This window comes from Acipenser ruthenus, chromosome 4 (genome assembly GCF_902713425.1).
Source record: "Acipenser ruthenus chromosome 4, fAciRut3.2 maternal haplotype, whole genome shotgun sequence".
NCBI lineage: Eukaryota > Metazoa > Chordata > Actinopteri > Acipenseriformes > Acipenseridae > Acipenser > Acipenser ruthenus.
The window spans coordinates 3,907,690-3,921,360 of record NC_081192.1 but is presented as its reverse complement, the minus strand read 5'-3'; the positions used below and the strand labels follow the sequence as shown (position 1 = coordinate 3,921,360).

The 13,671-nt window shown below is 40.5% G+C and overlaps 2 protein-coding genes across 3 annotated transcripts; one reads left to right on the top strand and one right to left on the bottom strand.

The window, feature by feature from the left end:
* Positions 1-1,615: 1,615 nt before the first annotated feature.
* Positions 1,616-6,817, bottom strand: LOC117400154 (speriolin-like protein). Its single transcript, XM_033999613.2, has 4 exons — positions 6,466-6,817; positions 4,139-4,345; positions 2,108-2,247; positions 1,616-1,992 (listed from the first exon to the last, which is right to left on the bottom strand). The coding sequence occupies exons 1-4, from the start codon at positions 6,662-6,664 to the stop codon at positions 1,660-1,662; spliced, it is 879 nt and encodes a 292-aa protein (XP_033855504.2). The 5' UTR covers positions 6,665-6,817; the 3' UTR covers positions 1,616-1,659.
* Positions 6,818-6,851: 34 nt separating this feature from the next.
* On the top strand, positions 6,852-12,952 carry LOC131734765 (uncharacterized). 2 transcript variants are annotated; one of them, XM_059021456.1, is made up of 4 exons: positions 6,852-6,912; positions 7,349-7,554; positions 9,642-11,257; positions 11,886-12,952. In XM_059021456.1, exons 2-4 carry the CDS (start codon positions 7,374-7,376, stop codon positions 12,489-12,491), a joined length of 2,403 nt encoding a protein of 800 aa, XP_058877439.1. In that variant the 5' UTR covers positions 6,852-6,912; positions 7,349-7,373; the 3' UTR covers positions 12,492-12,952. The 2 variants fall into 2 exon arrangements, with proteins under 2 accessions (XP_058877439.1, XP_058877440.1); XM_059021457.1 differs by having other exon boundaries at positions 6,875-6,933.
* The last annotated feature ends 719 nt before the right edge of the window (positions 12,953-13,671 follow it).

The window sequence follows — 13,671 nt, the reverse complement described above, 5'->3', positions numbered from 1 at the left end:
CCATCGTCAGTGGGCAAACACATTTTAACACCCTTGCAACCGAGGCCTTCCATGCAAAAGGATATAATGAATTATAGCACAAAAGGGACATGCCAGAACCATCTGTGAATTACGAATTACGAGGTTTGTCAAGAAACGGGAAGTTAGGAGATGTAGCCGGATGCAAGGAGAGATCTCCAGGAGAGTGCCAAGTTTCAGTGAAAGCAACAATCAAACCCATTTTCCAAGATACACTGGTTAAGAAAGCTAGCCTTGTTATTTAGGGAACGAGTATTTAAAAGAGCCGTTTTGAACCCACTAGATTGTGCAGTGGTGTTACTAGCAGCATGAGACTTTGACACAGGAATAAGAACTTGAGATGGACGGAATCCATTTCTCCCCCTTCCCTGAGGTGTTGAAATAGATCAATTAGAGCAAGAGATCCATACATTAGGTACAGAACTGGGGATCAACTTAGTGGAAAGGAATCTGGAAAAACACATAGCTAACTATTAGTCTGTAATAGCTGTGGAACACACAGAGGCGAAGTTAAAAGCAGTGTGGCTAGCACAAAGTAGTCAACAATAGTAGACAGCAGCAAAATAGTTGCTATTTGAGCAATATATAATAGCAATAAAATTACTTTAGGAACGATAAAAACTAACAATGTGATTAAAAGCAGTCTGTAATAACATTCAAAAAGTGAAAGAGACTGCACAGGCACCAAAAGCACCCAAACAAAACAACCAGTCCTCTTCTGTCTTGTCCTTGTCTCGTCTGCAGCTCACACCAGCAAGGAGGCTTTAAGCAGCAGAAAAAGGAGCATATTGTAACTTGCATGTTTGTTATCACACTACTGCTATTACCAGACCGTCATAGTTATCACTGACGGTATGGGTATGGGTCAGGGGTTTAGATTTATACATGCATCAATGTTAAAGTTATATATTTGAGAAGATGTTTGCATTATAAGATTGCATGTATGTTATTTAAAAAGGAAATTAAAATATTTATAAAAAAAGGAACATATGTTACTCCCCATTATATGGATCTTCATGAAATATTGTACAGACTACTGTACAGGCCCTTTTAAAGCTGTTTTGGTGATGATAATTAAAATTATGAGATAGAAATATGAAAATGAAAGCTAGCATGGCACTGCACTGCGGTTCAGAGCTATGTCCCACAATCAGACTAAGCTTTACACTACAATATAACTCCGTGGTGCCTGGTTATTACAGCAGCTGCTTCTGCCTGTAGTGTATCACCACATTCATTTAAAAAGCATTTGGGATTCAAGAAATTTTAAACTAATGGCAGGTCAGTACAACGTTGGAGTTTGTTCTCAATATTTATTACCATGGAAACCTTTCTGTATGTAATTTCCTTGTGATTAAAAAAAAAAATGAAGCATGTAAAAAATAAAAAAAAGGTTTGTTTAGGATATGACTGCATGCACTTTTGACCTCAAAGAAGGAAGTTTCATCGTAAGCATGGCTCCTCTCACAGCACTACAGCCCCATAACATTATGCTTGGGTGTGGCTTGATACTTGGGAGTACCTCTAGGTTATTCTGTAGGTTAAGTCTAGATGCAAGAAAAAAGCCCTCTATTTTGTTCAAGAGGCCACAAACAGCTCACAGTTTGTCACAGCTTTATTATCTGTTGTCAAGCAGCTGCACTACCAGGTGAACAGAGCCTTCTCATCCTGCCTTGCCAGGTAGCACAGACAGCTGAGGAGGAGCAGGGTATCTTTGAGCATCGCAACTGGGACTATTTCAATCACCATCTTCCTCAGGCTGTCGGGGTCATTGTAACCTTTGAGCTGCGCGGTGCAGGCCTCGGGCCGCTGCTTCAGGATGCCATAGGTGTTGACAACGTACTCGCTGAATTGGGGGTGCAGTTGTGGGTTGTAGCCGAGTCGCTTGAGCTTCTCCATCAGCTCAGCGTAGCGCCACGTCATCTGGGACCGGAGGGCTTCATCCACCTTCCCACTCAGCTGGTTTGTGGAAACCTGCAGACAAACCAGGACAGGAAACCCAGGTAACAGCAGACAGGGGAGAGAAGAGCTGCAGCTTAACAAAGTGCTCCCTCCCTTTCACACACGCACTGTGTTTGCAGACACTGACCTGGGCGATCTTATCGGGAATGTTGGACACAGTGAATCCATAGAGCCTGGCCCGCCCTAAAAATACATAGGACAGGATCCTGCGGTCTAACTGGAAGGCAATCTCCCCAACAGCACGCTCCATTTCCTGGTGGGAGAGATCTACAGGAAACAAGATTAAAGACCTGCACTCACTGGTGTACAGTGTGTCAGCACTGATTATAACCAGAGCAGAGCTAATTCAGGTGAGCAATTCTTCTGAACTTAGTTACTGCTGCACTGCTTAAAATACTGATCCACAAAAAGGGAGACAAAACCGAACCAGGTAACTACAGACCAATAAGCCTGACTTCTATTATATATAAACTTATGGAAACTATAATAAGATCCAAAATGGAAAATTAACTATATGGTAACAGTATCCTGGGAGACAGTCAGCATGGTTTTAGGAAAGGGAGATTGTGTCTAACTAACCTGCTTGATTTTTTTGAGGATGCAACATCGACAATGGATAATTGCAAAGCATACGACATGGTTTATTGAGATTTCCAGAAAGCTTTTGACAAAGTCCCGCATAAAAGATTAATTCTCAAACTGAACGCTGTAGGGATTCAAGGAAATGCATGCACATGGATTAGGGAGTGATTAACATGTAGAAAACAGAAAGTACTGATTAGAGGAGAAACCTCAAAATGGAGCGAGGTAACCAGTGGTGTACCACAGGGATCAGTATTAGGTCCTCTGCTATTCCTAATCTACATTAATGATTTCGATTCTGGTATAGTAAGCAAACTTGTTAAATTTGTAGATGACACAAAAATAGGAGGAGTTGCAAACACTGTTGCAGCAGCAAAGGTCATTCAAAATGATCTAGACAGCATTCAGAACTGGGCAGACACATGGCAAATGACTTTTAATAGAGAAAAGTGTACTGCACGCAGGCAGTACACTTTTCTCTATTACATTTATTAAATGACATTTAACAGAGAAAAGGTACTGCACACAGGCAATAAAAATGTGCATTATAAATATCATATGGGAGATACTGAAATTGAAGAAGGAATCTATGAAAAAGACCTAGGAGTTTATGTTGACTCAGAAATGTCTTCATCTAGACAATGTGGGGAAGCTATAAAAAAGGCCAACAAGATGCTCGGATATTCTGTGAAAAGTGTTGAATTTAAATCAAGGGAAGTAATGTTAAAACTTTACAATGCATTAGTAAGACCTCACCTAGAATATTGTGTTCAGTTCTGGTCTCCATGTTACAAAAAGGATATTGCTGCTCTAGAAAGAGTGCAAATAAGAGCGACCAGAATTATCCCGGGTTTAAAAGGCATGTCGTTTGCAGACAGGCTAAAATAATTGAATCTATTCAGTCCTGAACAAAGAAGACTACGCAGTGATCTGATTCAAGCATTCAAAATCCTAAAAGGTATAGACAATGTCAACTCAGGGGACTTTTTCGACCTGAAAAAAGAAAAAAGGACCAGGGGTCACAAATGGAGATTAGATAAAGCAGCATTCAGAACAGAAAATAGGAGGCACTTTTTTACACAGAGAATTGTGAGGGTCTGGAACCAACTCCCCAGTAATGTTGTTGAAGCTGACACCCTGGGATCCTTCAAGAAGCTGCTTGATGAGATTCTGAGATCAATAAGCTACTAACGACCAAACGAGCAAGATGGGCCGAATGGCCTCCTCTCGTTTATAAACTTTCTTATGTTCTTATGTTCTTAGTAATAAGGTTCTACTGCTGCAGCCCCTGCCTTTTTTCTGCCACCACTGAACCCAAGTATATAGCTTAGTGAAGTAGCTTAGTGTTTCTGTAGCAGGACTCCTTTAGTAGAAGATACCACTGATGGCACCCCAGCAACGGCTGTGCTGAAATCTGTAAATATTGTAAATAAACCCGGGCTGCCGCCCAATCTCCGTCTCAATAGCATTACAAGCGAATCACAGAACCATCCCTAAATAAAAACAGCTGAGTCTGAAACAAGCAGTCATTCCATCATAAGAAACACATAAAGGAGTCTGAGTGTTTACTATTTACCTGTAGTTCCATGCCTTGCAGAGCGGGTCCTTTCTTCTGTTACCCGGAAAGGTTGAAAGCTGCTTTTGTCAGGACTGTAATATGAGTATGCATCTTTAGACAGGGCACTGAGAACCAAGGGAGAAGATGTTCTGTGTGACTTTGTCAGAAGCTCTCTGGACAACTGACCCTCCTCCAAAGTGTCATCCCACAAAATGGATTGTTTTCCTAAAAAAAATATTATTATTATTATTATTTACATAATATAAGCAGTCTAACTCGGGCTATTTCAAATGACTAGGCAAAGTGCATTTTTATTACATACATTTTATCAGCGTTGGCAAGTTTACCTGCTTAGCTATCATCCTGCATGTTTTGCTTTTTGTTAATTCATGTTTTTTTTTTATTTCTTTCAGAAGGGTCAAATCTTTGTTGATCACTTATTGTCAGTGATACAGGAAAAAACAAGCAATGAATCAGTAACAACAAATATCTAGACAGGTCAAGTTTGTTGCTGTAAACAAGATTCAGTTTATTATAATGCTGATGATCACTATAAGATTTTAAATATTAAGGATTCACTATTGTTTCACTGCTTTTATTTCTTTTAAGTGTGCAAGTGTTGAATACATATATATATATATATAGCTCACCACAGCTGTATCGCTTGCTCTGCAATTCCCTTGAGAGCCGACAGCTGGTGGAGGAGCTCTAAACAAGACAGATTTATTTGGCCCACAAAAGAAAAAGTGTGGGACCAAAAAAATAAATACACTCCACCACCATCAGAAAACGACGCGAGGTACAAAAGCAGTACTATGATCCACAAGAGAAGGTACAAATAAAATATTAAAAACTGCGGCAGGGGTACCAGAGTACAGGAGTGGGACCCAGCCCTGCTCTCCACTGAGCATCCTGTCCCCCTGCGATGTGCGCGCTCTGCAGGGGCTTGGTGGGATAGGCGTTGGAGTGGAGGGTAGGTGAGAGTCAGAATAAGAACTACAATGAAGAAATTACAACACTAGTGAGTAGTGACCCTTCATATAAAGGTGTATTGTTTGGGACACATTTGAGTGCTTAAATGAACTGACAAAATAGAAACTTTGTTTTGTTTTTTCTTCTCATATAGAACCAACACTGACTGTGATGTAGTTGACTGCCCTTCTTACCAAAGATCCTGTCACTTGGTGAACCCCGGGGCTCTGGATCAACGTGTACTGGCACGGCATGGCTTCTAGCAGCCTGGCTTTCCAAACCCTCCCTTAACTCCTCGTACAGGTTAAAAATTGCAGCTGTATCAAGTCTAAATCTTCTTTTTACCTCCTCATCGGGCATGTTTAGGAAAGAAAATCTTTGCTTAAAAATCCTAGGACGGGGTCTCGCTAGTCTTTGTTAAGCCCGATTGTTGTCTGCTAACGCCACACCCCATCCACGCTTCCTTTGTGTTTAGAAGAGATGAGAAGTAGAGTTAACTCCGACTGTGAAAACAGTGCTTCATTACTCTTTACATTTCACAAATCACTCCCATCTTCCCACGTTTATAGTCAATGATATGCAAATAAGAAAAACAAATGGTCTAACCGATCTTTCAGATTGTGGAAAACAGTCGCTTTTTGATATGAAATTCAGTTGTCTGAAAAATGAAACACAGCTTTGACGAATCAGAAGCAGTTCTTAAACCACTCTAAATCCATTCATGATAACAAGTTTTGGAACGGACACTTTGATGAATAGGGACCAGCGCTACAAAAGCCCTCCTCGACGGTCGGAAAAGCTTTGCTATTCAAGGCGTGTGTCTCCTGCACTACAGTTGTATTTAATGTCTTTTGCTACTGAGTTTTGTTAGTTTAACTGGACTCTTTCTGCATGTGCAATCTCATTGTCATAACTTTTTTACAACTTCCCATAACATTTAAAATAAACGAATACAATATATTACAGTATACTGCAGTACATACTTTCATGTGTCCTCCAATTTGGTGCTATAGTATTTTAGACATGGATAATCAGAGACACTAAGGTGGACATTCCCCTTGAACATGTTGACTGTAAAGTATGGATATGTAGTAATATATTATACTTCAACAACCCCACTCTGAGAAGAGTTTAAATAAAACAACTACGGTATACAGGCCAGCAATGGAAGAGATATTTAACCCACTGATGTGCAAATGAGGTTAGGGTTTGTAAGAGTCACTCAACGCAAATGTGTCGTCTTCGCCAGTGCATCCCACCCTGGACAGGCCCATGCTCTTATTATTTATAAAGCAGTGGTTTAAATACGGCACAGTTCCTCTCTATGGCCAGGATGGTCATGCTGCAATCTTACAGACTCAAGATATAACTACCTGATCCTACTCCACTTGTTCTCAGAGAGCTACTTCCAGGGATAGAGCATCTCTGTGTGTTCCCTTCCAGTGCACTGCTTCTGGACCGCAGATCCATGTTCTCCTTCATCAAGGCCACCATGACTTTCAGCTCTTCGTTCTCACTGTGTAGCCTCTCGTTCTCTCTTTTCAGCACGCCATAGCTCCCTAAGACGTCCATAGATAGGCCATACAGCAGTGCACGTGTTCACTAGAACGCACTTGAATCACCTAAGCAAGAGTAGCCTCGTTATGCCGCTTCACCGTTAGACGGAATGACCCCAGTAAAAAACAGCTTGCTATTATCTTTTGGCGATAGGTGTCGCTGCTCAAATCACTAACGACAGGGCCAAATGCAGATTAATCCACCATTATGACGTCATGTCACCACCAAAAAAGTTGCAATCATTTTCCAAAACGGGTTTAGAGGTAAGGTCATTTTTGTTACGGGTATGTATTCCAACGTATTTACATATGTGTACTGTGAATATTATATTTAGTTTTAACATTGTAATATCACGAAATGTTTTAATATATGGGTATACAATAAAATGTATTTTCAATTGCCGTATAACGGTAGAAACAAAATAACTGAATCGAAATTGTAATCTCCGATGCATTAATACATGCCACAGTAACATGCATTTGATTAATGCCATGCACTTTTTGTTATCCTGTTAACCTGTATTTTATTTTATTTTTTTCGTTTAGCCTACCTATCATCTATTTATATTCTGGTTTAAACGTATTCTTTTTATTTCTACCTCCCTTGACAACAACGATGGCGCTCGATTGACGGGGTCGTCATGGCGACCTCCTGCTCCCAGTTTCACCTTAACTGATTGCCAAATCAATGTTTTTATAGGTGGATGGGGATATTATAAACGGCAATGTCTCATGGCTGTGACAGGTGGCCCTCCAACACATACAAGACTAAAACACTCAAGCTTGTTGCGGAAGAGCAGGACGAATCGGATACGGACCCAGATTTTATGAATCATGGGACCGAACCGGACCTTAGACGGTGGACTGACAGAAATGCTTTTTGCGATCAGTCAATTGAATCGTCAGGCAAGTGTGAATATAACAGCCTTTTGTAAAAAAAAGATAAAACGCGATTTAACTACAGATATGTGTACCTATCCCTAAACTATAATCTTAGTTACTACTGCCATTTAGTATTACTTCAAAAGCGACAGTGGGGCATAATTTATTCACTGCCTTACCAAAGACCTCCACGTGTGTGTTAGTGTGTTTGTGTGTGTGTGCATCTGTGTCTATCTATCTATCTATCTATCTATCTATCTATCTATCTATCTATATATATATATGTATATATATATATATATATATATATATATATATATATATATATATATATATAGGGGTGAAATTCTCAACAAAAAGTGTAGGTAGTCATATGCACAGCCGGGTGTAAACATTTTAAAAATGGAGACAATTTGAGTGACAATGAGTAAGTAATTTTAAAATGTATACATATCGGTACACAATACATTTATGAATACAAAATAAGCCTTAAAAAATAACTGAACAATTATAACCAATTCACCATAAACAAGGAAGCTGAGAATCCTGAAAGCTTTGTATTATTATTATTTATTTCTTAGCAGACGCCCTTATCCAGGGCGACTTACAATTGTTACAAGATATCACATTATTTTTACATACAATTACATTATTTTTTATATACAATTACCCATTTATACAGTTGGGTTTTTATTGGAGCAATCTAGGTAAAGTACCTTGCTCAAGGGTACAACAGCAGTGTCCCCCACTGGGGATTGAATCCACAACCCTCCGGTCAAGAGTCCAGAGCCCTAACCACTACTCCACACTGCTGCCCTCTGCATGTATCACTCAGTCATGTACTGTGATATAACACAAGTTAAACCTTAAATAAGTATTAAGAAGTGGTATTACTCTATATAGTAACTGCTGTAGAGAAGGAGTTTTGTTTTATTGTTTTTTCCTAAAAAAGGAGGTTATAAAAAAAAAAAACCAACTGTGCTATGAAAAACTAATACAAAAAGGTCTAAGTCAAACAATGCACAATAGGGGCTAAAATACCCCTCAAATGTTTTATGTAACAGGCACTACTACAAGTAATGATGTACTTGACTTGACCATTTTAATCTCCATAGTATTCTCTGAAATCATCCCCATACTTTCCAGACCCTGGGTATTCACCTACAACAGTACCTGGCCATGCTACAATAATAGCCTTGAATTAGAACATATATCCCTGTTTCTGTTTCTACAATAATATATTCTGTGTGTTTCTGCGTAGATTAATTACCATGATCTATTCCATAAAAAGATTTTACAGGCAGAAACAGTATAAAAGTAGACTTTTAAAAAAGAATGTATCCCTGGTATTGTGGTTTCTGCACAATAAACAAAGTGGCAAAAGTCACATTTTCATAAAGTAATATCATTACTGTGGTTTACTTCTGCCTTTTTTTTAGATGTACACACAAGTGCAAACTCATGTTTAACTTAAATAAACTCTTCAAAATGTTTTAGAAAAGGCATTGTACAAAGAAAACACCTCACCGTTCTGAATTTCGCTGTGTGAGTGGATGGAATGCGTCCGTGTTGGATGAAAAGCAGATTAAATAAATCCCTGTACCCAGTACCAGCATCAAAATAAGACCCGGTACAGAGTCAATACCGGCAGAATTTCATCCCTGTATGTAAGAGAGAGAGAGAGAGAGAGAGAGAGAGAGAGAGAGAGAGAGAGAGAGAGAGAGATTGGCACATGATCTGGGTGAGCCACTGCAAAGAGATCACAGGCTCTGGGATGCCCAGCACATGATCAGCTGAAACACTCCATCGTACAGTTCAGGTCATTCTTTAAAATAAACTTTTAAAATGAAATGGCGAAGAGTTTATCTTTTACAGCTGTCTCTGTATTTCCCCCAGATGTTTCCAACAGTTTTTTTTTTTTTTTTTTTAAATAATATTTAAATTGTGAGAGTATCAGAAAAAAAATCACAAAAATCTGAACAGGTCTGTTTCATACTGGTTTGGATTAGATACAGACCACTGTATGAAATATCAGTGTTTTCTCTCTGACGGTATTTGTTGTGTATTGACATCATTGGTAGATCACCTCTGTGTTTTGTTTTGTTTTCCAGATATGTCCATTCAGAGCTTTGAAGTATACAGCCGTGAGCCTCTGCCTGTCCCAGTCATTGTATGTAATGGAGGCACAGGAAGGGATGGGAGTGTGCAGAGATTGTCAGCCACATCCCAGCGGCAAACAACATACAAGGAAATGCATGAAGAGAATGATGCAGATGAGGAGGTGGAGGGGGAGGTTGTCTGCTACATACACTATGATGAGATGGAACAGGCGCCTGGCCCAGCAGCTCAATCAGCCTCTTTCCAGTCCCACTCCTCAGACAGCTGTAGCATCCACACTTGCAGGTCAAGAGCCCCCACATCCAGCAGTTACCAGTCTGTGGAAGACCTGAAGGCTATGCTGCAGGTCCCTCCCCAGGCTTTCGGAACAGAATATAATGATACAGCGTCGCAGACCACTGAGAACACGGCTCGCCCTGAAGTCCAGCACATTCTGGAGCGCTACAGGACAGAGCACAAAGAGAGCGGTCATAATATCGCTGGCCTCGATCGCTCATCCAACTTCAATTCTAACGCAACAATGAAGCTGGAAAAGTTTTTCAACGGAAAACTCAAGGCAGCAAGCCACTCCCCAGACCCAGCCAAGAGCTGCGACAATGAGACAGGTCTGTATGAGAATGTGGACGAGGCGTTTGAAGATGAGTCTGCACCTTGTCCTCCTGCTGCTCATTCCTCTCGTTCTCATAAACAGAAAACCAGTCATTGCTTTTCGGTATCCCCTAACAACCTGGCTCACTCCCCTTCTCTTGAAAGAATCCGGATGATGATGGACAAAACCCACCATGTGCAGCATCTGCAGGCGCAGTTCGAGAAGCAGATACAGACCAGCAAACGGCAGCAGGAAAGGGAGAAGCGGATTTGGTCCAGGGAGAAAGTGAAGCATATGACCCTAAGTTCTAGACCAAAGGGGACTAGAGTAAAGGACAAGAGCAAGGCAAAGGCAAAAGGTAAGAGGTCAGATGAGAGGATATCGTGTCAAGAGCAGGTCATCCCAAGGGCATGGACAACGGAGGTTCAAGGAAGGAGGAAGGTCCGAAAGAGTGAGTGGCTGGAGTTACCTGTCGATGACCAGCATGAAAGGAGGAACGCCAGGACTGGACCCCAAACCTCTCAAAAGACGGCCCTGCTGCATAGCCAGGGAATGAGGTCCCCAGGATTGGAGATGTCAGGCTTGATGCAGAAGCACATGGAGTTCTGCAAGGCCTGTAACTTGGCAGAGCATTTGGACAGCTGTTCTAGCAAGTGGTGTATCAGTGATCGACACCAGCAAAGGGCAGAGAAAGGCATGAGGAGCATGAAGAGGAGGTCTAAGGAGAAGGACCTGGAGGTGCAGAGGTGGATCGAGAAATGTGCCAGTGAGGATTCAAGAAGGAGCAGGTCCTCTAATAAGTACACAGATTGCCACAAGGGCCTGAAGCAGGCATGTGCATGTGACACCTGCCACACCCTAGACAAGAAGAGGGGGCGATCACGAGAGGCACCGAGGAAGAGTTATCAGAACCTAAGGGAAAGCCAGGAGTATGGACACCAACACTACGAACGCCCAAAGGCAAGCAGGAGTTGGATCAATGTGATTCCTCAGGCCGAGAGAGACTCCCAGTATCGAGAGGTAAGGCTTTACTTCAGTGCTAAATTCAGACAGAGCAAACAGCTGTATTTGAGATGTCCCCTGTATCCTTACCCATGCATTGTCTGTGATGGTTTTGATGCATAGCCGTGACCTCAGATTTTGCATTGAAATATTTCACTGATTTCAGTCAGAATTATTGCTGCTAATCCATTCTAGAGAAATATTTTAATTGGAAAAGCATTTGCATCAAATAATTACAAACACAGAAAGGTGTTAAAGGTTCTTATCATGTTGTAATTCGAAGGCTTCGTCTGGGTGTTAAAGGTTCTTATCATGTTGTAATTCGCAAGGCTTCGTCTGGGGGTTAAAGGTTCTTATGTTGTAATTCGCAAGGCATCTTATCTGAGTCAAAATATAGTTCAGTTTACTTACATCTTGAAATATTTGTTATTTTGTTAATATCATTTTTTTTAAATAATACACAGTGAGGCTGTGCAGATTCTCAGGTTCTTCATAATCCCCTTTTAACGGTACTGTTGCCAACAGATGTCTTACCCACAAGCACCACCAACTTAGCAAGGGTGGCTGAATACTTGTAGGGAAACTGTAGTCATACATAGACCTTACCTTCTTTTATTCTGTCCTTTTTTATTGTTGGGGAAAACAGAACATGCCCAAGGTTTCAAGCAGCAGTAGTCATGATCTACTGGATATTCCAGAAGGTCTGTACTTTTGCAGTAATTGCAAAAAAGGCCAGCAGGGATCGCATGTCCAACACCAGCTTCAGCCTCAGCCCCAGCCCCAGCCCAAGCCCAGGCCCAAGCATTACCAATACCACCCGAACACCACTACTCCAATGAGCAGGGGGCGATCCCGGGGCCAGCTGGGCGTCCCGGAGCCTGTGACGTCTTTGCAGTGGCTCACCCAGAAGATGAGAGAAACGGACCAGGTGAAGTCTATCACAGGTGTGTTTGAGAGGAGGGCGCGGAAGGATGCAGAGCTGTTAGAAAGAGAGCGGCTAACTGAGCTCTTCAAGATGTTAGAACTGAATAAGAGCCAAAAGGATAGACGGGGCGAGGACCATAGATGCAATCTGACCCAGCACAGGGTTAGAGAGGAGCAACAAAGGTATAAGGAGAAGCCCAAAGCCCATCAGCATGTGTGTTGCAGAGATAGAAGAAATGAAGACATAACCAGGCTTCAGGAACAAACTTGCTACAGCCATAGCCATAATCATAGCCAAAGGCACAGAGGAAACTACATTAGTAGTTGATCTTCCTTATCAAAACAAATCTCTATATATATTAGAACATTACATTTTTGTGGATTTTATACTTCAGAAATATGTAAATTTTGTGCCAGAAATAGAATTTTGGTAAAAACAGAATGTACGCCTTCTATATAGTCCTAGTGTATACTGGCACCAGTAGATTTCTTTCACATGATCTCTCTTCTTAAGCAAGTTAAACAACATGCAGTAATGAGTAAATGTATTTCCTTCTGTACCTGTTCATTATCACTGCAGGTCTGTTGTACAAAAATTTACTTTTTATTAAACTGCTCAAAACAAGTTTTCACTGGGAGAAAAAAGTAAGAATAGCAGTACTCACAGGTATTTTTTTTTTTTTTTTTTTTTTCTTTTTTAAGTCCTTCTGTGAGAAATACTTTACCACATAGTTTACCATGGTATCTTTGCACCGCAATTTTGCAGTTTACTGTGCTTTCTGCATGCTTTGAATTTCACTGTGCTTTACCATGTTTCAGTGTGATTTACCTTGCTTGTCTATGTGTTACCATTCTTTCTCAATGTTTTGTATGATTTGTATGAAAATAAAAGCAGATGTGTATAATTTCGTGTTTATATTGAATTACATTTTTGTACAATGTTTGTCACATTGTTAGTAAACAGGCTCATAAGAGTGAAACTGCCCAGTGGTAATGCAGGTTATTTATTTATTTGTTTTGTATACTGTTGGTGTGCATACATATTTAAACACATTTATTTTCACTATTAGCCAAAGTTTTTAGCTGAATAGATTCTTGCTGCACTTCATTTATATTAAAATACCCATGTAGTCCACTCCTATCAATATAATGTATCTACATTTAAACTGTAACAGATAGAATCTGTTCTTTAAAGTACAGTATGAATTTCAATTAACTATTTCACTGACCCACGTCTGTCTGTCACAATCCACATTGTGAACACAATAACTAACTCCTAGCCTCCTGTAGAAGTTTCAGAGTACTGTACATTTCACTCTAACTTTGCGCTTGTTATGGGATTATGAGAACCCTCTATGTGCTTGAGCTGGTTTGCATTGAGTGCATCATTGTGTTACCTTTGGTCTATTTACTTTGCATAAAAACATGCTTTGCAATGTATTCTCTTTGTTTTCTGGCATTGTTGAAATTGATTTGAGTTATACATGAGTGCCTGCCAGCAGTGTTGT

Coding starts and splice junctions, on each gene's coding strand:
- LOC117400154 (XM_033999613.2), bottom strand. CDS start 6,664: ATGGACGTCTTAGGGAGCTATGGCGTGCTGAAAAGAGAGAACGAGAGG. Junction 2,248..4,138: donor TGCAAGGCATGGAACTACAG/GTAAATAGTAAA, acceptor TGTTTCCTGTAG/ATCTCTCCCACCAGGAAATG. Junction 1,993..2,107: donor TTCCCGATAAGATCGCCCAG/GTCAGTGTCTGC, acceptor GTTTGTCTGCAG/GTTTCCACAAACCAGCTGAG.
- LOC131734765 (XM_059021456.1), top strand. CDS start 7,374: ATGTCTCATGGCTGTGACAGGTGGCCCTCCAACACATACAAGACTAAA. Junction 7,555..9,641: donor TCAGTCAATTGAATCGTCAG/GCAAGTGTGAAT, acceptor TTTGTTTTCCAG/ATATGTCCATTCAGAGCTTT. Junction 11,258..11,885: donor GAGACTCCCAGTATCGAGAG/GTAAGGCTTTAC, acceptor TGGGGAAAACAG/AACATGCCCAAGGTTTCAAG.